The following is a 25,667-nucleotide window of genomic DNA, read 5'->3' as shown; positions in this document are numbered from 1 at the left end:
TTTTCATTGTAAAACTGAGGTAGTGTTTCCAACAAATAATCCTTAGAAAGACATGTTTTTTTTTTTCTTTTTGCAATTAATTAATCACTGCTTGATTTTCTTTGTGTAAAGCACTATCGCTTTAAAATTTGTCAACTTCTTTGATTGGCTAATTGATGTTACATATAGCTTTCCTGTTAATGTTCAACTCTGTCTATTAATAATGTTGCTGATAAAAATTTATTTCTAGGTACTGAGAATACAAGAATGCAGAAGCTCATTTCCCACTCTCAAAAGTTTATAGACAGAGAACAAATCAATCAACAAATGAACGAGTGAATGAATTCCATTTAATGTACTAATATGCTAAGAAGAATGGAGTAGGAGGAGGGTAGGAAGGCAAAGGACAAGAGTAGATAGCTGTCAAGGGAATATTTTAAACCTTTTATTCTACTCATAACATGAAACTTTTTTGCAGGTTTTAAATAATAAATACTTAATTATTTTTTTCATCTTCTGTCTAAACATATCTAGCTGCCAGTGGTATTTGCAGTTTAATAGTCTTTTACAGTCTTGTGTGACATGACTATAAGTTTAAATGTATGTTATTTTTGCTAGGAAATCTATTCTCTGAAGATACTTGAGGATGAAATATTTTGTTGATCTAACTGGATTTTCCCGTTTTTCATGGATTAAATGCAGTCCAAATAAACAGAGTTCAGCTATCTTGGATTTGTTATATTTTGGGGTACAGGAAAATCTAGGACATGCAGATTTGTTAAGTAATAAAGGGATGTGCTTCTGAAGAGAATAGCGGTTAGGCCAGATAAAAAGATCCAGTGTAGCAGTTGAGGAAGGAAATAGATTATTTTTTATGAGTTTCTTGCCAGCTTTGCATTACTTTCTTATTAGCCATGATTATTCATGTCAGTGACCATTTCACTGTACAAATAATTAGAGTACTTGGTGCCAGGCACTGTTGTAGGTTCTGAGAATACATCAGCGAATACAAAGGTCAAAATTCCTGACCCATGTGGAGTTGACATTTAAAGAGAACTTAGTTAATAGGTGTGAAGATATTCTGAATTGACACTTATAACCCGACTGTGTTTTCAGTTCAGTCACTAGTTGAAATGATGAAGAACAGCAGGAGCATTGATCATTATATCCGAGTTTCCACTGGCACTCTTTGGTGATGAATTAGCTGGTACTTCTGGTTTTCTGAAAGAGTATACTGTGTTTCTTTGCACTGAGCCTGCCTTCCTATAAAACATGGTGACAGGAGGATGGGTGATGGGAATTATTTGTGTAATTAGTCAAATGAGTGAAACTTTTGGTAGAAGAGAGGAAAACCAGTGTGTGTGCATTCACTTACATCTCTGGTCAACCTGTTGTATAAAATTTCCAGGAATCCCTCTGATCAAAGCTGTCTGTTGTGCTCCTAGAAAAGGGCCATCATCCTTCCAGACTCTTGACTGTTGATCAGATTTCCTCTGACTGTGTGCTGTCCACAGAATATTGATACAGTGGAAAGAACAGAAGACTATGTTAAAGGCTGTGATTTAGGTGCTTTATAAAGCCTCTCCCAGCCGTGCTGTTCTAGGACTCATTCCTTGGAAATGATGATCACAGGCATTCCAATGGTCAAGGGGAGAAACTTCTCACTATTGATGGAAAACAGTGCCTCTGACCATCAGAGTGATGTTTGGCTTCTAGGTCTACTATTAATTATTATAAACTCTTTGAGCTGATTTTTGTCAATGAGGTTCATGTAAATGTGGCAGTGGAGAAGTAAATAGCAGCTCTCTTGTCATTTCATGCTCAAATTCTTCAGTATCTTATTAATAATTTCCATTTCATGCTACTTACTAGCCATTGCATTTCAAGAATCATTCAGCATCATTACAATTATTCAGTCAGAAAGAAGAAATTATGTATCATTTTCACTGCATCTCTCCAATGTGCAAGCATATATATTCTAGAACTTTAGCTGCAAATAGAATTTCAGTTTTCCCCCGATATCATTCTTCATAGTCTTAGTGGTTGTTTTGAAATAAAAACCGTGTCAGTAGTCATACAGGTGCTGTTCTTGACTGCACTGGATTTGGTTCAGTGAAGGAAAAGGCAGATTTGGGCACAATTTATAATAATCTCCTTGGAGTGGAAAAGGCAGTGTTGGGACAGGTTCTGCACTGACATTCGCACCAGTCATCTGACCTGGTCCTGTTTAGATGACTTCTTGGTTTTTTTGGGGGGGGGGCCCCAGTGTCACGGGCCACCTATACACGTGGAACATGTGACCGTAGTGTCCTGTCAAACATTTCTTCACTCATACTCATAGAACAGGTTCTGCTGTTCTGTATTAGAAAAACTGCCCCCGAGACATTCTTGTAAGCCCTTTAACATTCATTATTTTTTCCTGAAGGAGGAGAGGCCGTAGATGAATACCAGATTCAGATCAGAGTTCAGCCTTTATTCACCTTCAAAAAAAAGAGAAAAGTACGTAGTGTTCTCCAATTCTGGCACTTGGAAAATTCGAGGAAATTAGAATTTTCTTTTTCATTCAGAATTGTATGAGTGGGTTTATCTGAACCATTGCTTCTGAAAAGGACTCACAGTTTTAAAAAGTTGGGTTTCTATCCTTTTACCTAAGAAGACTTGCCAAAACGTTGATTCCACAACCTTTCTTGTTAATCAGTTTTTGTGGATGACAGCTGCATTGCCGGGCAGATTTTTTTTTCTCTTTGTTTCCATGCTTCTCTTCTGATGGATAGACTAACCCCACACAGCTGGTCCCAGCCTTTCCACCAGGAAGGATACTGTGTGTGACGTTTAGTCTGCTTCGTATTTTATAAGATTTTGCTTTTAAATGCATTTACTAAAATTATTTCTTTTAAGAAAATAAGTTTTCCTTGTGCTTTTAATAAGTGACCTGTAGCTGTCAATCAGAAGTTCTGTTCAGAATGTGATAAACCAAAGAACCCTGTCTTTCCAGATCCTGTCATATTTTTCAAAGGTGCAGTGCACATTTAATTAAAAAAATATTGAAAATAGTAACAAATCTTTTTATTACCTCCATGAACCTTCCTCAGAATGGAGCATTGCCACATGCAAACATCAAATACAAAGGTTCTTCGGGCGTACCTCCTAGCAGGGATTCTGTTACATCTGTAGTGAAATTCTCAGTCTGTTTTGTGACAGAACACAGTGTACATGTAATTGCTGTTACTCTAAATAAAAGCATCCTGCCTTAGGAAGCATTGTATTAGAGAGACTTTAAAGTCTATTTTAACTCTTAAAGTTTTATTGATTTATAGATATTTATGGCTAAAAGCAGGTAGAATAAGTAGGCTTTTTATTTTCCCTTTGTTATATCTTTTCTCGAGTTAATTTGTCAGCCACCTAGGAGCCGAGAATGATATATTTAGGAAAATTGTGCAGTGATGTTATTGGGAAGGCAGAATTTCAAAATGCTGTCAGCATACATTGTCCTGTGTAAAGTTCAATTTTAAAATATGAAACAGTAAAAGAAAGGATATTAACCCTTTGATATCTTGGGTATGAGAATAAATTTTGCATAGTGTCTCATAAAACATATAACCAAATAGCTGAAGGTTGTAAAAAGATTTTTTTAAAAATCTGGAGATTCTTTTCACTATTTGTAATAAGCGGCTGCAAAATGGAGAAAACACACTAAATACTTTAGAACAGGGCCCAGTTGTCTCTGTAGTTTCTTTGTCTTAGTACTGAGTTGGGATACTTGGCTCTTAATCATGTTTATTGCTAAACTAAATCTGGATATTTCCATAATGCAAGCAGGGAAATGTAGTTTATTTGAACGTTGTGGTAGGATCCATGTAGTGAATGGTTTATACTCTGTAAAAGTCAACAACTGTTGTGATACACTGTGGTCAGGATGTATTGTCTCCATGGCCCTTGATCATGGGAACTCATGTTGTTCCCTTTAGCACATGTGATGTCTGAAATCTAATTTGAAATTGCAGAAAAACTCTAAGAATGGGACTTATATCATTGTGTGTTACTTTGGCCACCTGATGCAGAGAGCTCACTCTTTGGAAAAGACTGATGCTGGGAAAGATTGAAGGTGAAAGGAGAAGGGGCCTGCAAAGGATGAAATGGTTAGATAGCATCCCCAACTCAATGGACAAGAATTTGAGCAAACTCTGGGAGATAGTGAAGGACAGGAAAGCCTGGTGACTGACAATAGCAACAATTATAAAAAAGGCTTAAAATTCATAGCTTTTTAAAATTGATCTTTTACTAATTTTACCCATTTCACATGGAATTTATGAATGGCTTCTATATGCACTTTTATTTGTTTTTATTCTTTCTTGATTGATTAAAAGACTCTAAAGATGAGTTGTTTCATTTGAGTGTATTGTTTCACCTTTTCAGAACTGTGTCTGGGTCAGTTTTTAACTAGTGATGGAGGCCTTAGTTTTTATTATATAATGTTACACAAAAGACTTTATTGTTTTTATGCTTGAGAGAGGAAAATAGCAAAAAGTGTTTAACTTTTTCTTAAATTATCTTCAAGATAATTGAGAAGATTACCTTGACTTGTCGGTGACATTTGTTGTATCTTTCAGTTAAGGAAATAGTACTTTTTTTCCTTAATAGTATCTATAGAAGAGTTAAATGTGGCTTTTGGAAATTTGACTATATTACAATAACTTGAATATTAGCTATGACCAAGTGATCAACGAGTCCAATGGTCACAATTATTGACCTCAGTCTATATAGATTATATAATTTCTCTAGCTTTTGCATGTAGTTGCAAGTACAAAGAATTTGTGGCTTTTATTGGACCATATTGATATTTATTGGGATTTCAAGGTAAAAAGTAGAAAAACAGCTTAGAAAATGCTGACTACAAATCAACATTTGTTTTAATGTGAAAATATGCCTTTCTTTTTATGTAAATGATCATTAAAAATGTGCATTTATTTGAACAATACAGATGAGCATTTATATCACAAAAATATGTTTCAATGGGGTATTATAATTGCAGGTTACATTCATTAAGGGCTTATGTGTGCCAGGCATTGGTCTAAAGTACTTTGTATAAAATGCTCTTTACATGAACTGTCTCCCTTCAATGTCACAGGAATCCTCTGAAAAGGCTTTATTATCACTCCTGTTGTACACAGGAGGAAAGGGAGGCACACAGAGGTAAATTGTCTGAATGTTTTGAACCCAGGCAGTGGCACCCTAGAGCTTTTAGCTGCTACTCTTTACTGAATCTCTGAAATCTTTTTCTCAAAAGAGATATAGCGAGTTTGCACTTTATTGAATCAGTGCACTTTATTGGGCACACTATGTTCCTTAAAACTCTTTCCTCCCCTCCCTACATCCCTCCCGTCCTTACTTCCCTCTCTTTATTTGAGTTGCTCTACTAGAGTGCCAGGTACGTTGGGAACTGATAAATAAGACACAGTCCCTGTTCTCAAGTTGCTCCCAGTTTGGAAAGCACAGTCATCAGCCAGTTCCTATAATGCAGTGCTTTGTAAGGAGAAGGAGTGTGAAGAGTGAGTTCTGGGAGCCTGGAAGATTTTCCTGTGATCTCATTTTAGTAGTTATTCCTCTTCTGTAAAATTAGGTTGTGGACAGGGACAGCTGATCCTGTTTTGTTAATAAGCAAGTGTACAATCAAGATAATTTTTGTGGTTTAAAGCGAAGAACCGAAAGGCTGGTAGGCTTTGCGTTTCTGAATTCTGGATGTTCTTCGTGTGATGATGGAACATTGATGAACTTTAGCCATCAGTTCCTGGAAATTGCTGGTCATGGGCAACCAATGTCTGATATAATTAGCTTTAATCCATACTTTGAAGATTAGCCAGTTGCATGGGCCAGAATTATTATAAATTCACATTGACTCATCAACGTGCTCATATATATTCCTACAAATTTAGTATGTTCTGTCATTTCTCTCAAAACATTGGCATTCTCTTGTAATAGCCTTGCGTGTGTTTCTTTCCAACTTTAGAGTCTTAAAATTTAGTATAATAAATTGTTATACAAACAGATATAAAGTGAGCTGTCCTTTGGGATATTCAGCATAACATGCTGGTTAGCTATTTACCCCTCACAACTAGCTCAGCAGAAACGTCATCTTTATGCAGTCTGCATCTAATCAAATATTACAATAATAACAAATACATTTGGAGGTCTTTAACTTCTAATTTGGTCCAAGACACCTCGGTTAAAATATGAAGATGATAGCCAGATGGATTAAAGATAAGCAAAGGCAGTATTAAAAGCAAACAAGTAAATTAAAATTTTACAAAATCACTGGAATCAGGGAGGGATGCAGAAGTAAATCACAAAATACAAAAGTAAATCACAAAGTGTATATTGACTTATTCAGCTAAAAATGGAATCCCTAGTTCATGGAATTTTAGGACTGGAAAGGGAGTTTGGGGTAAGCTAAGGAATGACCCCCAAAGAAACTCACCTCTGAATACCCTACACTTGTGAATATGTTACCTTATATGGCAAAAGGAACTTTGTAGATTCAGTGATGATTTTGAGATGGAGAGATGATTCTGAATTATTTGTTTGGGCCCATGTAATCACTAGGGTCCTTATGAAAGAGAGGAAGAGGGTCAGTGTCAGAAAAGGGGACATGACAATGGAAGTAGAAGTCAGCGATGCACCCCCACCCAGGGAAAGGGGGCAGCCTCCAGAAGCCAGGAAAAGGGCAAGGGATGGATGGATTTTCTTCCCAAGGTTCTCAGAGAAGTGCAGTCCTGCCAACACCTTGGTTTTAGCACAGGGGTGCTGATTTTGGATGTCAGGCCTCTGTAATTGATGCATATTCTTTTAAGCTACTAAATTTGTGGTAATTTGTTTTATCAGTAATAGGACACTAATACGGACCTTATATGTCCTATAGCACAGTGACTCTTAGTCTTTCTTGAGCCTCACCAGGGCTTCCCTGCTAGCTCAGCTGGTAAAGTATCTGCCTGCAATGCAGGAGACCCCAGTTTGATTCCTGGGTTGGAAAGTTCCCCTGGAGAAGGGATAGGCTACCCACTCCAGTATTCTTGGGCTTCCCTGGTGGCTCAGGTGGTAAAGAATCCATCTGCAATGCAGGAGACCTGAGTTGGGAAGATTCCCTGGAGGAGGGCGTGACTACCCACTCCAGTATTCTTACCTGGAGAATCTCCAGGTGAGAGAGGACAGAGGAGCCTGGCGGGCTGCAGTCCACGGGGTCACAGAGAGTTGGACATGACAAAGTACAAGCCTCACCAGTCAGGTTTTGGGAGCGGGGTGCAACAGGAGGCACTTGTTGATGCTTAGAAGGACTGGGAGATTAGGAGAAATTTTTGGTGTCCAAAATTTGCTATGAGGATCTCAAAAGAGCACAAATTCATTGCAGTTAGTGGCATAGGATGGAGGTAGAGCAGTGTCTTGCAGTTCTGGAAATCCTGTTTTACCAAAGCTGTTGTTCTCTCTTTGTAGTGGTTTTGAGCCTGCCCTCCACACCCCCCTCCCCCCCATTAAATAAAGAGCTGTCTCAGCTGCCATAACTACCCTGACTGTGTCCACTGCTGGCCAACCGTCCTTAGCATTTATTTGTGAAATCCTTTTGAATCCATTTTGTACTGAATTAGTGGTGTGAACATCAGCTCAGTTGAGTGAAACCGTCTCTTCCTGATCCACCAGAAAAGAGGCCTGAAACTTCTCCTTACTAGGGAGTTTGTTCTCTTGTGGCTTAGCTGATTAAGAATCCATCTGCAATGTGGGAGACCTGGGTTTGATCCCTGGGTTGGGAAGATCCCCTGGAGAAGGGAAAGGCTACCCATTCCGGTATTCTGGCCTAGAGAATTCCATGGAGTCGCAAAGAGTCGGACACAACTGAGCGACTTTCACTTCCTAAGTTTTTGACAGAAAGTATTTTTTAAAAAATTTAATTCCAGCTCTTTCTTTTGCATTTGAAGACCATTTTCTTTCTTTCAGTTAAATGAAGATGGGGAGTATTTGGTCAACTTCTGTCTTATTTGGTCTGCTTGAGAATCAGTTTGCCTTTTTTTCTAACCAGTTGATCTTTTTTCACTTAATGTGGGTTATTTTCTAAGTTGTTAGGTATTTTATGTTTCTCTTGAACTTTATCCAAGTGCCCTGTGATCCTTTTAAGCTGCAACTCCCTAACTAAATCTAGTTATTTAGTTTTATTATGGGATCTAGTCAGTGGTGGGAGATAGAGTACCTTTTACTGATATTTGAAAACAGCCCTGCATTAATTTTGAATGTTGACTTGAAATCACCACAGTTGAAATACAAATTGGCATTGACTTTGAATAAAAGTCAGCTGATTAACAATGTAATTTGATATGTCAGCTGTATTACTGAGAACCTCTGTGAAGTGAAATGACCTTTCCAAACTAAAATTTTTGAGTTAAGGATGTATTCTTTTGGAAATTATTTTGTTCTATCATTATTCAAAAATAATGACACGTTAGGGTCCCCAAATTTAATTACAGAATCTCTGCCTTGGTGGGCACATTCTTTGTGCTTTTAGTTCTTCCACATGCTGTTTGGGCTTCCCTGGTGGCTCAGCTGGTAAAGAATCTGCCTGCAATGTGGGAGACCCCAGTTCGATTCCTGGGTTGGGAAGATCCCCTAGGGAAGGGATGGGCTACCCACTCCAGTCTTCTTGGGCTGCCCTGGTGGCTCAGTTGGTAAAGAATGCATCTGCTATGCAGGAGACCTGGGTTCGATCCCTGGGTTGGGAAGGTTCCCTAGAGAAGGAAATGGCTACCCACTCCAGTATTCCAGCCTGGAGAATTCCATGGATTATATAGTCCATAGCGTCACAAAGAGTTGGACACGACTGAGCGACTTTCACTTTTATGTGATATTTAGAAGAACATCAAGTTGCAATGTTCTGTCAGTATCTGTGCATATCAAACAGTGCATTAAAACCATAATAATCTACGATTTCAATTTAAATTCTTCTTGGCTGAGATTTGGTTTTATAACCTTGGTAATACATATTTTTTAACTATTATAAGGAGCTGTTAGCTGGGGAGAAAAAGAAATATGGACTGTGCCCACTTAACCAGATGCCCATTCAGCAGAGTATCCAGGTGTTCTGTGTCTAAGAACTAGTTATTACTGATCAACTTCAATGAAGTAGCTCTCAGAGAACATGCTGAAAGTCTTTATTTTTTTTCTGTTGAGCTCTCTCTAAGACCTAGCAAAATCCTGCTTCTCATTCAAGCTTTACTCCTAAGATTGAGTGTGTGCCGATGATTTTTTATCTGAACCAATCTTGATGCAAAATGATGGTTTTATAACCCACTACATTTATCAGTTGGTGTTCTACCATTATGGGGAGAGTATTCCCTTCTTCCATTTCTTCCTTTCATTATTGACCTAACCTATTATCAGTCTTTAGAAAAAAATACGTTTCTAATAGCTTTATTTTATTATATTTTAGCCATGCTGAGAGGCATGTGGGATCTTGGTTCCCAACCAGGGATTGAACCTGTGCCCTCTGCAGTGGAAGTGCAGAGTCTTGCCCACTGGACCACCAGGGAGATCCCTGTTATCAGTCTTGACTCCTGAATTGCCTTTTCCCCCAGAGGGTTATAGTCCATTACTAACCTTATTTATTTTGATGTTCAAATTACTTTCTTATTTTTATACACCTTAATGTCATGTGTGGCGCATCCACGTCCCTCTCTCATGTGCGTTTATTTTGCCTTGTGCTCTGCCGTCTTTCTCAGTTTTTGTGAGGATTACACAAATTGAGTCTTTCCTCTTTTATGAAATTTAAATTCTATATTCCAGATAAGTGAGCTTTACCTTTTCTGAGTCTGTTATTATCTTTTTTTCTTTCTGCTTCTGTTATTACTTGTGAACCTAAGGGATTATTCATCCCTTCCCATCACTGAAGAAAGGTTTAGAAGTCCTGAATTGAAGACTGTGATGCTTGTTTACAAAATCAGTCACCTCCGAAACTTCATTCATCATGTCTTTTCTTTTCCTACATTCATGCAATCAGCAGGCTTAGGAGAATATTTTGGTTGTTTCAATATACTACATTTTCTCCCATTTTTCATATTAATGCATAGAATATTATTGTTAGAGTATTAAAGTGACATTTATCTTCAGATTTGAGGGTTTGTAGTATTAACTCCCACTTAGTGAATATATACTATAGTGCCTGGAGAAATGTTTTTCAAATGTCTTATCCTACTGCTGTTGTGAAAAACGTTAAAATTTTAGGGTAGACATCTCATCCAAGAGTCTGTGTGATATTTTGAAAGTGCCGAATATAGTTTGTATTACTACATGAAGAGTGTGAACATGAGTTGTCAGTATTTTGCCTCATTTCTTTTGTTTTCAGGGTGATTAAAAACTCTCATTTGAAACAGACAATGATACTAGGGTAGCAGTGTCTAGCCAGAAAAAAGAAAAGACCAGTCTTAACAATCTTGTTTTTAATGAACATTTAAAAATTTTACTCAAGTATTGAACTGTTACATTTCCCAAAATGATAGAATTTGTGGTTAAAGAATTTAAGCTTTGTGAGATGGTGAGGTTGGGTGACCACAGTCTGGAGTAAACCTAGTGATTGCCTTAATTTTATTCTCACTAAAATAAAACTAAATAACTCACTGAGGAAAGAGATGATAAATGCCTTTTAACAGAGTCTTCAATATACACACTACTGTATATAAAATATTATCATATAAAATAGATAACTAATAAGGACTTACTTTATAGTATAGGGAACTCTACTGAATACTCTGTAATGGTCAACATGGGAAAAGAATATGAAAAAGATGAATATATGTATAACTGATTCACTTTGCGAACACAGACTGTAAATCAACTATACTCCAGTAAAAATTAAAAAAAAAAAACCCAAAGTCTTGGATTCTTTTTTCTATATATTTATTTATATATTTATATATATATAAATTTATTTGACTTTATTTGATATATATAAATATATATAAATTTATATTTATATAAATAAATTTATATATATATAAATAAGTATATATAAATATATAAATATTTATATATATTTATATTTAATTTGTAAGCGCCTATCTTTAAGTCAATTAAATATAGTTCAGCCAGTCAAAGTAAGTACCATCACACATACATACAAATAATAAACATTGTCCCACAAACAGAAGGTCAAAGTATAGCCCGAAGATTCCACTTCTGCTCCCAGAGAGAGGCTTCCATGTAGACTGAGAACAGGGCTAACACTCAGGGAACCGAGTGGCTCAGTTCCCCCCAAGGAAGTAAGCCCAGAGTGGAGTGGAGAGAATTTCCAATCTTGCCATTCCTGTGATAAAAACATAGCTGAAGAGTTGTGTAGGCTACCATACAAAGTTCCAAAGTCCCCAAACAGCCTCAACACAGTTTGGTCGATCCTGAAGTTACCAGCTCCTGACCTGTCTCAAGTCTTAGATTATTAACAGTCCATTCTATACAGTTCATTCCACCTCCCACCCCTAGTAGTTTTTCAGAACCTACTTCCCAGCATGTAGAGGTGCTGGTAAATGTTTTGCAGTATTGCAGGTACTGTCTGTACTGGAACATTTTTTTTCCTCCTGTGTCCATGCAAACATTTAAAAAATTTTAAAAAATTATTATTTGAAACTTGCTGTCTTCTCAATTTTTCTCAGAGAATACTGTAATTTGGATTCTTAGAATTCCTTATTTCACCCATTTAAGCAGAGATAAATAGGTCTTTCTCAGACCTTTTCTGCAGGGTTTTATATAACCCTCGACATGAGGTGGGCTTGTAATAACAGCTGGTTAGTACTCTATAGGAAAATTGAGAGAGCTGATTAGTAAACTTACTAAACATCATATAACTAGCTATCTTGAGCTAATAACAAAAATACCTCTTAAACTGCCTGAACATACTGACTGTGTTGTATAGTAGTGAAAAGTACAGAGTTTTGAAGGAGACCTGAGTTTGAATCAGGTTACCTGTTTACTAAAAAAGTTTTCAGGTTGCATAGCACATCTTGAAGAGTCAGCATTAGCGATTATGCCAAAATATATGAAGGCGACCCCTGTTATTTACATTCTTGCTCTTTCGCTCTTTTTTTAGATATAGGAATGTTATATAGCTCAGTTTATTTAACTAAGTCCTAAATTTGAATCAGGTGCTCTGAATTCTAATTTTTGATGGAGATTATTAAAGATGATTTAGGGATAGAATGAAATAATATATAAGAAATTTATAAATTGTATCACAATATAGAAACATGAAGTGTTAATTTCTCCTAAATGAAGTTATTTTTTTCCCCTGTAAAGCTGTTCATTCTTATAGAAAATTTGGATAACATAGTTGGATAACTTTCTCTTTGAAAGTAGGCCTTTAACTTATGTGCATGACAGTGTTTTTCATGGCAAATGTTTAATTCCAGACTGACTTCAGAAAGATTAAAAAAAGTCAGAGTATCATGAGAGAACATAATACTTATTAAATGTAAGGTGGTATTATTTATTAATGTTGTTGGGAGTTTATTGGTCTTAAAACATATATGGAAGAGTCAGGTTCTAAAGCTACACTTATTTTCTTGAGAGCAGTTATAGTTTGTATATACTGAGATCTTGAATCTCCAACCTTACTATTTGTAGATTGATGGTATATCTGGACTGATTCTATTCCTTCTCGCAGAGATCAGGTAGTACCAGGAGAACCAGATGTGCCAAGAACAGAGTGTGCAGGTCTGGAGGTGATACTGGGGTCCCTGTACATTCTGGCCCACCAAGTAAGACCAGCTGTCCGTTTGTCTCCTGTCTAGGTTTGGAATTCACCCAGTTGCAGGCCGGATGCCTGGTCAGCTTAATGTGCTGCTGGCCGAGGCTGGGGTGCCGTATGATATTGTGTTGGAAATGGACGAGATCAACCATGACTTCCCAGGTACGTGATGAGGTGCTGGTGACATTCAGGTGTTCTTAATGTGAGTAGAGCAATGCCAGTCTGGGGACGTAAACTGTGGGATTGCTGCAGACCTGCTCCCAGAGGAAGAGTAACCTCCTAGTAAGTAAGCAGTTGAAATTAATCAATGAAAGACGACACTGAAAAATAGTGAGACAGGATCAGTGAGCACCATGAGTGGTCATCTCGCTGCGAGGAGGTCTGAAGGACGGTGGAAGTCTTGGGGGACAGTGCGGTGGAATGGAGTGCCTTGCAGAGGCTTTAGGAACAGACCTGGTTTTGGAATCCAGGTCCTGACTCTGGTTTGCTTGTGTCCTTGAACTTGGTGCTCAACTTCAGGCTTCTCATTTATAAAATTGCTTCCATTGATGACTTAGTATCTGATTCTTGCCAGTGTCTTGAGATTTTACTGGTTTTCAGTTGCACCAGTTCATGGTCAGTCAGTACTTTTCCTGTTTTCTTTGAAGTACTGGGACTTCACTAATAAGGGGCTGGATTTGGTGGCTTTCACTGGCTAGGTGTTGAATGCTAATGACATTTAACCCAAAATCATGTTTGTTAAAATTAAATCAGTTCCCTCTGGCAAATATCCACTGTAAACTTAAAAAAATACTGTTGATTAGAGAAAAATAATGAAATTGTGTGTATGTCTAGATTCACATGGCATTTTTGGCAAAGTTCTAAGGTAATTTAAATTATGGTCCTTAAAGAGGGAATTTAGGCCATTTTGATTTTATGTCCCCTTTTTAGATTTCACTGTTGCTAAATTATGTGTGAAACTTGGCAGTTCCAGGAATTACGGACACAGCTTTAATACAGTACAGACTCTCAGACCATGTTCTTTTAGATGTCAGACTGCATACTAAGTGGTCACTTTGAAAGTTGAAAATGGAATGCATATCTTTAATGTTACTGGCAAGATCATTTTGAGATAATAAAATAGCTGTAAAGTCAGATTGGGCTTTCCTGGTGGTAAAGATGCCAACTGCAGTGCAGGAGATGCAGGTTCGATCCCTGTGTCAGGAAGATGCCCTGGAGAAGGAAGTGGCATCTCACTCCAGTATTCTTGCCTGGAAAACCCACGGACAGAGGAGCCTGGCGGGCTACAGTCTGTGGGGCCACAGAATCAGACACGACTTAGCAACTGAACAAAAGCAACAACAAAAGTCAGATTGGATAGATCCATGGAGGGGAGGGAAAGCATAATGATACAAGCTGCAGTCAGGGTTCTCAGGTTCAGATGCAGGACCTATTGCTTTTAAGCTGTGTGATGCTGGCTAAGTTACTGAACCTCTCTGATAAAGCTCTTTGTACAGTTCCTGGCACAAGTGTTCGTCCTATAACTATTAGCTTATTATAACAATTATTATATTGTTTTTAAAAAGTCAGATCACCATCATTTGCCTGAAGTGACCACTATGATATTTTTATTTTCTTTTGTAGACACTGATTTAGTCCTTGTAATTGGAGCTAATGACACTGTTAATTCAGCGGCTCAAGAAGACCCCAACTCCATCATTGCAGGCATGCCAGTCCTTGAAGTCTGGAAATCAAAGCAGGTAAAGTTTCAGACTTGCATTTCATTCTAAGAATTAAAGGTCTGTTAAGATACGCACACAGAACTTTTAGTTGGTCACTTGATGAGAAATGATGATGCCTTTTAGGAGGCTTAGGAGTTAAGAGGAGATTTAGGGTCCAACTCTCTAGATCCAGCTTCTGTCTGTTCTGTGGTCACCAGAGAAACTGAATGAATGCCCTGAATGCCTCCTCAGTTAGAGCTAGAGGAGATTATCTGGGTGGATTAATGCAACCTGTAACCACAACTGAAAAAGGAGCTGTGAGCTTTGGGGATGAGGCTGGCTGAATTCCAGGCTGAGTCCAGTGAAGCAGATGTCTTCCCTCTGGGACAGTGAGTCAGTATCATCATCTTCACATATGAAGATGAGCACATTTTTTCGTTTAATTTTTTGAAAGTATTGGGCTTCCCTTGTGACTCAGCTGGTAAAGAATCTGCCTGTAATGTGGGAGACCTGGGTTCGATCCCTGGGTTGGGAAGGTCCCCAGGAGAAGGGAAAGGCTACCCACTCCAGAATTCTGGCCTGGAGAATTCCATGGGGTTACAGAGTCGGACACAACTGAGTGACTTTCACTTCACTTGTATGTTATGGAGTGTCCAGAAGAAAGGTGATTTAGAAATCCAAACAGTAACATAGCATAAGGAAGCAAGCCCTGGTCACAGCATATTACTTCTGAAAAGGCTAACTGCTAGATTGTAGAGAAATCTAGCCCTTATAATTTTCCTCTGTCCCAACTGTGGGCAACTCTTTTCACCACTCTCAACTCATATCTGGATTTTAAGAATCATTATAACATATATATTTCCCTTTAATTTGTCTCTCTTTATTGTAAAAATGTGGAGTTTTAAACATAGTATTTGTGGTGAGTGAGTAGATGTGACATGCACTTGTTTGTATGTATTTAAAAATTACTGCATCTATCATCAGTATTTGAGAGTTTGCGCAGTACCTTACTGTATTAATGGTATAGGGGACATGAATAAATTTGCCCTGCTTCCAGTTTTGAATAGATTCTGTGTCCTAGAAGAACGTAGAAAGGCTTTTTATTTCTTGAAAAATTAACTTGATATTCAACAGGATAGTAACATCTACAATCTGTGTAATTGTAAATGTCTAGAATACATCAGTGTTAGAGAAAGACTCCCCTCTTCATTTTTCTTCATGGAAGCATTCTATTAGTCATTAGCTCTGTTCTGGGGCACACTGGATTACTCTTTGGGCTCTTGTCATACATCCTTCTTGTCTGATATTTTTTACTTTAAATCAACGGGCTAAGAATCATACCATTTTCCCACTCAACTACTTTTATCTTAGGATTGGTAGTAGAAATTTATGCACTGAATTTGTTGTCTTTAGCCCATTCAGGGAAAGATGGTTATTATTATTTTTATTGGAAAATGTTATACATTGTCTTTGTAGACAAAAGCACTGGGGGGAAAAATCACTTATCACTCAGAGATACACTGTTGTTAATAGAACCTTTTCTCTAGTGGATATAACAGTATGGGCACATTTGAAGAATTCAAGTTAATACAAAGTAAACATGCATTTAAAAATACTCCTTGTGTATTTTAAAAGTCTTTATAGTAAAGAATCAGTAGTAGTACATGCTTTGTTCAAAGTTAGGGCAGGACAAAGTTTGTGTGTCTGACACGTCCTGGTCAGGTGTGTTAAATATTCTCTCTCACCTAATCTTTGGTTCTTAGGTCATTGTTATGAAGAGGACCTTAGGTGTTGGCTATGCTGCAGTGGACAATCCAATCTTCTACAAACCGAACACAGCCATGCTTCTAGGCGATGCCAAGAAGACGTGTGATGCCCTGCAGGCGAAAGTTAGAGAATCCTACCAGAAGTAAAATATAAAGATCAAACCACCTCTTCACTTGTGGGAACAGGCAAATAAATTATTAACATATACAGCTGATACACATCTGTAGCAAAACTCTTGGAAGAAAAGGAAGACTCTGAAGAAACAAAGCAAATAAAGGGAAAATTTTTAAGAGCTGCGATCCCTCGATTTTAAAAAAGGATAATTCTAAATGTCTTTCTGTGCTTTTTTTTTTTTTGTTATGAATTCCAAAAATATTTTACAAAAGGAGAAAAAACAGTCTCATTTTAGGTATAATCCATTTGGATTTTCCTCAATAGTCAGCAATGTTTTAAGAAATTAAGTCTATGAGTTTTGGGACTTATGTTATACATGGATTTGAAAAAATCTGACATAGTGTAAACATTACAGCCACCTGCATTTATGTTTTTTTCACCAAACGTGACTAATTTGAAACTTTTATCAACTCTTGAGCTGTCTTCTTACCATTTAACCATAATCTGAATTAAGCATATCAAATTGGTTTCAATTTTTCAAACTGTACTTTAAATTCTGTATTTCAAGGGTATATTTTCTCACTTCTATTTTAATACATTAAAGGACTAGATAATCTTTCAGAGATGCTGGAAGCAGATCATTTGTTTTGTATGTTTCATTAGAACATCAATGAAACATGTAACTTGAAATCAGTATTAGCTGTATTTTTTAAACCCCATTTCCAATTGGAGATCTCTCTTAACTTCAATTTATATGTGTAGTACTGTATTAAGTGCACTTGAATGAAATTGTACTATTTGCCTAATAAAATGAGTTCATCATGTTTGCATAGTGATGTAGCAGTTGTCTCTGGTGATAAAAGGCTAAAATCAAATAATTCTGCCTGTTGTTAACATCTGAGGAAGGATTTGCTATCATGAAATAGATGAGATTAACTTGTCTTACCTGTTTGGAAGAATGACTTTTTTCCTAAATCATTGTGTATTTTAAGGTGTTACGTAAATGATAACATTTGAGAGAAATGGTGGCAGTTTTCTAGCTACCTCTTTGTTTAAGCACCAGTAAAGATTCTGCCTTTTTAGCACCAGTAAAGATGTCCTTTTGCAGTAAAAGTGTAATTTTCTTTGTGTCTTTGCTAGTGTGCCAAAAGTTCTATATAGGTTGAATGTGTGGTGACTATTCGGAATACCTCTTTCTCTATATAATTAATTTGGCGTTAAGTTTCTTTCTCTTTACTTATTTGTTTCTGGCTGTGCTGGGTCTGCATTGCTGCCTGGGCTTTAGTGTAGTTGTGGAGAGTGGTGGCGGCTCTTTAGCTGCGATGTGCAGCCCTCCCATTGCGGCGGCTTGTCTTGTTGCGTTGAGCGTGGGCTCTAGGCCACCCCGGCCTCAGCAGGCTTCTCCATCATGTGGGCTCAGAGGCTGCGGCTCCTGGACTCGAGAGCACAGGCTCAACGCTGTACCTTAGGGGCGTAGTCACTCCACAGCATGTGGGGTCTTCCCGGACCAGGGATCAAACCCATGTCTACTGCATTTTTACCACTGAGCCACTAGGGAAAGTCTCAGCGTTGTTTCTTGAGAACATAGAAACACTAGCTGTGAATCATAAAAAGAAATAACTGGGGTGCAATTTTTTACTATAATGCTCATGTTTATTGAGTTTACAACTAATCGTATTTGTTGGTTTGGTCATCAGTTTCTATTTTGCTGTGCCTGAGATTAAGATCTGCATGTGTGTGCATGTGTTTAAATCAGGAAAGACTCCTTTTTAATTTTTAAGTGGTAAATGCAATTTGTTAATGGATCTGAGATCATTTGTGACTTCATGAGTGATTTATATCATGAAAATTCTATTTGAAGGAAGTAAATAGTATCTTGATTCATTCCCTTTCCTTTTCTCAAAGTAGTTGTAGGTATATCTGGGTTTTTTTTTTTCCCCTGGGGCGGAGATAATTCTTTAATTCTGTTTAAACTAAAATAATTATACTTGGGTTTATTATTTCCATCATTTATAGCAAATATTTTTCTATGTTTTTAAGATTTAGGATGATCTCATTTCTTTGATACTTGCTTATCATTCAGTTGTGTTAATTGAAAATTCATGTTCTGGTTGATTTTATTTTACTTTATTGTTTAAGGGATTTTTGAATACATATATATAATTAAAGTAATACTCTAAAAGATTATTGATCTTGGATTATTATGGTGAGGTCTAAGATCAACAAAATAATTTTCATTCCTCTTATTTTGCTATTCCTCTCTTTCTGATAAGTCATACAACTGGTAAATATGACTTATTTTTTTCTGTATTGATCTATTGTTCTAGGTCTTTTTGATATTCAACTAGAAATAATTTTGAAAAATCCATTATATCCTACAATCTGTTACCAGAAAGAAAAAAGAAGCAGTGAAGTGGTAATGTTGATTTGTGTTTTTAGTCTTATTAACCATCCTTTATTTTCTTACATTTGTCTCAATTTGGGAGTTTGTGTTTAAGTTACTAATCTAGCTAAAGCATAGTATATAAGTAAATGTATAAAATTTTTATATATTCTATCTGTATATCTATTTATCTAACTTTGGACAGTTTTCTAGTACATAAATCTTTTTATCATTTTATATACTCTTCTTTCTATGGTTGGAATAGAGAGATTAAGAAAGTGGACTGATCTCTTCGGTAGACTTTCAGTGCTTCTGAGTCAGTGGATATCAGTTAAGTATCTGGTAATGAATCTGGAAGGTGGCCTTGGTCTTTCTGAGTCCATTTAAGTCATGGCCCTGATTTTTAGATTTTACTCTTTTCTTATCCAACACAAATATGGGATATATTATGTATCAGTCAGCTTTAGGGTTTAGTTCAATTTATCTGGTCCCAAAGCCTTAGTTTGTATAATAACTTATAACCCATATGTTTATCTGACTTAGAGGCAAATTTTCTAGTCCCCGAAGGCATAAGTCTTGTGAATTAAAGCATTTTAGCACTGGAAAGTTGGACAGCTCTTTTGTGTAAATAGGGGAGAATAGTTGAGATAGCTAATTTATAGCTCTTGCCAGTTTTTGAGAGTCTTTGCCAACAAATAGGACTGGGGCAGAATGATTAAAAAGAAAAAAACCCAAACTCCAAACTTCACTCCAGTGGCGGTAACTTGCATAACTCCATTGCTCTTTAGCTTCTCAAGGGAAAGAAGAATTAGGTTAATTAACAAAGAGAAAAAAAGAAAAAAACTTTTTTAAGTGAAACTTTTAAAGTGTTGATTTACTAAGGCAGCAGAAATAGTAACATTTGAATTTCAAAACACTCAAGATTGCTGTTCGTAAACTTTTATCTCTTAGACATTTTATGTAGTGGGCTGAGGAACTGAGCTATTTTCTTTACTATAATACTTAAGTAATTACAGATATTTAACATGGTATATACTATAATTCTGGATGGAAATCTTTTGGATGCTGGTAAAATAGTGATACAGATGATACAGTAATTAGAATGACCAATATTTGAAGCTGTTACATATAATGATTAAGATGGTAGAAAAAAATAGATCATAGTAGATAATTAATTCATTTGGGGAAACAGTGGAAAACCATGTTGGATAGATAGAGAAAGATCAGTTTATGATTATGGAGAACTTTAAAAGTGAGGTGTTGATTGTCATGTTGATTGTCAAAGCATAAGACTGCCTTATTCAATATGAAATATTTGTACTTCATATTCTTGCCAAAGATTATAACCTTGAACTCTGCTTATCAGTTCTTTCCAAAAGCCTATTCATGAAAAATAATACTAATGGAAAGCTTGGTTAAAGGATATGGAGTCCAGTTTGCCCCTTGATATTTCAAACTTCAAAGACCAAACCAGACCTTCTGAGCACTGGGTGCTTGGGCTGCATTGTCTGGGTTATTGTGAGTAACAAAATCATGAAGACGCTGGAATGGAGAGGGTACCTATGAGATGGGGTGATGTGTGTGGGGGAGTCCATGTGGCAGCAATGGAATGGCAGGGGCTAGAAGTGGTTGTCACAGATTTTGAGAAGAATTGAGAAGGGGATGTGGATTTGGGGTATGCAGGTAACACTTGGAGTCATGGTGGCTAGTTCTTTCCCACCATAATGGAGAGAAGGGAAAAGGAAAGTGAGAACTCAGTCAAGGGATCAAGTTCAGTTCAGTTCAGTCACTCAGTCATGTCCGACACTTTGCAAACTCATGGACTGCAACACGCCAGGCCTCCCTGTCCATCACCAATTCCCAGAGTCCACCCAAACCCATGTCCATTGAGTCGGTGATGCCATCCAACCGTCTCATCCTCTGTTGTCCCCTTCTCCTCCTGCCCTCAATCTTTCCAAGCATCAGGGTCTTTTCAAATGAGTCAGCTCTTCGAATCAGGTGGCCAAAGTATTGGAGTTGCAGCTTCAACATCAGTCCTTCCAGTGAACACCCAGGACTGATCTCCTTTAGGATGGACTGGTTGGATCTCCTTGCAATCCAAGGGACTCTCAAGAGTCTTCCCCAACACCACAGTTCAAAAGCATCAGTTCTTCAGCACTCAGCTTTCTTTATAGTCCAACTTGCACATCCATACATGACCACTGGAAAAACCATAGCCTTGACTAGACGGACCTTTGTTGACAAACTGATGTCTCTGCTTTTTAATATGCTATCTAGGTTGGTTGTAACTTTCCTTCGAAGGAATAAGCGTCTTTTAATTTCATGGCTGCAGTCACCATCTGCAGTGATTTTGGAGCCCCAAAAAATAAAGTCTGCCACTATTTCCATTGTTTCCCCATCTGTTTGCATGAAGTGATGGGGCTGGATGCCATGATCTTAGTTTTCTGAATGTTCAGTTTTAAGCCAACTTTTTCACTCTCCTCTTTCACTTTCATCAAAAGACTCTTTAGTTTTTCTTCACTTTCTGCCATAAGGGTGGTATCATCTGCATGTCTGAGGTTATTGATATTTCTCCCTGCAATCTTGATTCAAGCTTGTGCTTCATCCAACCCAGCATTTCTCATGATGGCCTCTGCATATAAGTTGAATAAGCAGGGTGACAGTATACAGCCTTGACGTACTCCTTTCCTGATTTGGAAACATTCTATTGTTCCATGTCCAGTTCTAACTGTTGCTTTGTGACCTGCATACATGTTTCTCAAGAGGCAGGTCAGGTGGTCTGGTATTCCCATCTCCTTCAGAATTTTCCACAGTTTATTGTGATCCACACAGTCAAAGGCTTTGGCATAGTCAATGAAGCAGAAATAGATGTTTTTCTGGAACTCTCTTGCTTTTTCGATGATCCAGTGTATGTTGGCAATTTGATTTCTGGTTTGTCTGCCTTTTCTAAAACCAGCTTTAACATCTGGAAACTCACGGTTCATGTATCATTAAAGCCTGCCTTGGAGAATTTTGAGCATTACTTTAGTAGTGTGTGAGATGAGTGCAATTGTGCGGTAGTTTGAGCATTCTTTGGCATTGCCTTTCTTAGGGATTGGAATGAAAACTGGCCTTTTCCAGTGCTGTGGCCACTGCTGAGTTTTCCAAATTTGCTGGCATATTGAGTGCAGCACTTTCACAGCATCATCTTTCAGGATTTGAAATAGCTCAACTGGAATTCCATCACCTCCAATAGCTTTGTTCATAGTGATGCTTCCTAAGGCCCACTTGATTTCACATTCCAGGATGTCTGGCTCTAGGTGAGTGATCACACCATCGTGATTATCTGGGTTGTGAAGATCTTTTTTGTACAGTTCTTCTGTGTATTCTTGCCACCTCTTCTTAATGTTTTCTGCTTCTGTTAGGTCCATATCATTTCTGTCCTTTATCAAGCCCATCTTTGCATGAAATGTTCCCTTGGTGTATCTAATTTTCTCGAAGATCTCTCTAGTCTTTCCCATTCTATTGTTTTCCTCTTATTTCTTTGCCCTGATCACTGAGGAAGGCTTTCTTCTCTCTCCTTGCTATTCTTTGGAACTCTGCATTCAGATGGGTTTTTCTTTCCTTTTCTCCTTTGCTTTTCGCATCTCTTCTTTTCACAGCTATTTGCAAGGCCTCCTCAGACAGCCATTTTGCTTTTTTGCATTTCTTTTTCTTGGGGATGGTCTTGATCCCTGTCTCCTGTACAATGCCATGAATCTCTGTCCATAGTTCATCAGGAACTCTGTCTATCAAATCTAGATATCCTTAAATCTATTTCTCACTTTCACTGTATAATTGTAAGGGATTTGATTTAGGTCATACCTGAATGGTCTAGTTTCCCCCACTTTCTTCAATTGAAGTCTGAACTTGGCAATAAGGAGTTCATGATCTGAGCCACAGTCAGCTCCTGGTCTTGTTTTTGCTGACTGTATAGAGCCTTTTCATCTTTGGCTGCAGAGAATATAATCAATCTGATTTCGATGTTGACCGTTGTTGACCAAGGGATCAAGAGTGCTCCTATTTCCTCTGTTGTAAAGATGGACTAGGAGGATCTCATAACTTTTTCTCATTCTCCTTCCTGTGGCGTTTGGGAAGATGAAAACAGCGGCCATGTGATCTGATGTAGGGTATAGTAAAAACCCATGGAAAGAATCATTTGTGAATTGAAATAAGGCCATTTTCCCCCACCCTACTACTTTGTTTTTGGTTTATAATAGAAAAAGCAGCACTGGGAAACGTCTACAACAAGGTGTAGGAGTAGATTTAGCCTGTGAATTTTGATTTAAACCAGTCCTTTCCTGGAACTGATTTTCCAAATGCCAGTGGGTTTGCTATCAGCCAGCCTTGGTTTTTTTCTTCCTTCTTTCCCCCAGTTAGGGAGTGCACTTTCTGAAGAAGTACAATACAGTGGCTAAACCAGTGTCTTGTGCTGGTTAATTCTGTTCAGACCATATGATTCCAGTCCTTGCCTGTACACACATGGTTAGAACTGAAAGGTTGCATCTAAATCCAGAGAAATGGGAGAAAGTGTGACTAAATAAATGACTCCTTTATATTATGTCTGCAGGGGAGATGCTTTTTTTCCCCAGAGGGATGAGACAGTGTCAGGATTTTAGAATGTTTGTCACCACTCTCCCAAGTTTACTGGAACATTATGCTTCAGAAGTCACGCCTTCTAGAAGTCCTTTTAAAACTTTCAGGGCTTTACTGATTCATGGAAAATTTTGTTCTTGAAAATTACAGTTAGCTCTGTGGTTTTGTCCCACTGGGATATATATGGGCATGACGGCTTACACATACTTCAGGTCCACACCCTTGTGTCTGATTGGGCATAACTGCTTCATTAGCATTGGGTGTAATTCTAGTAACTTGGAAACAGGATCTCAGAAAGATTGGAATCATTATTGTAAATGAGACCATAGCAAAAAATCTTATGAGCTTACTGTATGCATAAGAATTTGGGTTCCTATACTGGCTTTGGTCTTTGCTATTGTGCCTCTCAGGCTTCCCAGGTGGTGCTAGTGGTAAAGAAACCTCCTGCCAATGCAGGAGATGCAGGAGACATGGGTTCGATCCCTGGGTTGGGAAGATTCCCTGGAGTTGGAAATGGCAACCTGCTCCAGTAGTCTTGCCTGGAAAATTCTATTGACAGAGGAACCTGGAGTGCTATAGTCCATGGGGTCGCAAAGAGGTGGACACGACCAAACATGCACACGTGCACTCATGCACACGAACACATACACAGACTGCATCTGGGTAAGTAGCACTAAAGGTGGACTTTAGTGATGAACCCAGGTTAAATAGTTTTTAGTGGTGTCACTATAAAAGATGTTACTGTTTTCTACATAATGAATCACTTTTGATCGTGCTTTGTTTTTGGAGTCTATCGCTTTTCAATAAATTAAGCACAAAGCCATTTTAATAAATATTTTACCGGGCAGGACAGGAGGAGGGAAGTTTATCTTATACACTATTTAATTATTAAAAATACAGTTAAAATCTCAGTCAGAAGAAGCCAACTTCTTACAGGAAGAAATGTGAAACAAGTGCCTGCTGTCTTTATACAGCATTACAAAAGTTGCTAGTTATCCAGTCAGGGTTTGTCCTTCCACTCATTCTCTCTTTTTGCCTCACATGCAAGCACCTAAATCCTGAGGATGCTTCCTACTCAGGAGCAGGATTAAGGAACTTTTGGAGCAGGTGCTTTAGTTTTCTGGGCTTTGCTTTCCAGGATCACACCTGCTGAAACTCCTTGCCTCCTGCTTTGGCCTCTGATACCTTCCCACCTGACAATCAGTCAGGCCAAGGCTTTTTGCTGTGAATTTTTGTCTCCTAGGTCACAAACTCAAGATGTGCCAAAATATGACTGTTTTTCCATGAATGAACTGAATTCCTCAGACCTCCCATTTTCACTGGAATTGGAAACTTGACCTTTAATTCAGGACATTTCCTCCTCCTACCCCTGGGGGCACTCCTTCCTTCTGAGGCAAGGTGGGTTGGAGGCAAGGTGGGTTGGAGGCAAGGTGAATTATGTAACCTTAAAATTTGAGAGGGATGAGTCAGATCCTTGGTCTTTGTCTGTCCAGTCTGGAATGCTCTGAAATACATATTATTCTACCTAATCCTGGTTTCTAACATCTTTGCCTATTGACATTGTCTACTAAATGAAATAAAAGAAGTTACAAGATTGTTTAAAGCAATATGGAATGGGGAGGAAGAAATACACAAGTGAAAGATAAGATAATCTCAATATATCTTGGCAAATTTCTCCTATTCCTACAATTTATATTTTGCGGTGAAGCTCTGAAAACAAAATACAATTTATATTTGGGGATAAACTTTTTTCTCCTTTGTGTGTAAATGGAATATTACTGTTATTCCTACAAAGAATGTAGTAGGTGCTCTATTGTTTAAGTAATTTGAAATGGAATTGATCCAAATGCTTCCAGCAAAAAAGTTTTAAGGAATCATTTAATTCTTCTCCTGTGAATATCTGAATTGCTTCAGAAATCTGTATTATTAAAAATTTAAAGACATGGAGTTGTTTTGGGGAAGGTTTTTTCCCTCGCTTCCCTATGTGAAATATAAAGTGCACTATCTCTAATTTCTGTTAGTTTATTAACAATGCTTTGGTGTTAAATCTATGGTCAAAAGTTTAATAGAAACATTCATTCATAGTTGGAGCACATCTGAAACAAAACAAGGTCAAATCACACCTCTTTTTTAAATTATTATCTTTTTTAAGGACACAAATTAGTGTTTCTAGCCCAACTAATTTTTTTGTACCAATGAAATATTTTTTAATAGTAATTTCTGTGTATGTTATTAATTGTAACTTTCAGCTGGAGAAGTTAGAGAATAGAGCCCCACAATCTTCCCATAATTACCCTGTGGCATATGGAACAGCTGGAACCTTATCTTCCACCATTTAGCT

At 37.6% G+C, this 25,667-nt stretch overlaps 1 protein-coding gene across 5 annotated transcripts in view; it reads left to right on the top strand.

Moving 5' to 3' along the window:
• NNT (nicotinamide nucleotide transhydrogenase) overlaps positions 1–17,153 on the top strand; it is an 89,957-nt gene extending 72,804 nt beyond the window's left edge. For all 5 annotated transcript variants that reach the window (XM_061129832.1, XM_061129831.1, XM_061129829.1 and 2 more), the window contains 3 exons: positions 12,792–12,910; positions 14,372–14,487; positions 16,212–17,153. In XM_061129832.1, the coding sequence (XP_060985815.1) occupies positions 12,792–12,910; positions 14,372–14,487; positions 16,212–16,361 (385 nt within the window). In that variant the 3' untranslated portion in view covers positions 16,362–17,153. The remainder of the gene's footprint in view (positions 1–12,791; positions 12,911–14,371; positions 14,488–16,211) is intronic.
• Positions 17,154–25,667: the final 8,514 nt, after the last annotated feature.

Source organism: Dama dama, chromosome 25 (genome assembly GCF_033118175.1).
Source record: "Dama dama isolate Ldn47 chromosome 25, ASM3311817v1, whole genome shotgun sequence".
NCBI classification, from domain to species: domain Eukaryota; kingdom Metazoa; phylum Chordata; class Mammalia; order Artiodactyla; family Cervidae; genus Dama; species Dama dama.
Note: the sequence above shows the minus strand (reverse complement) of the source record. Positions and strands in the feature narration are given on the sequence as shown.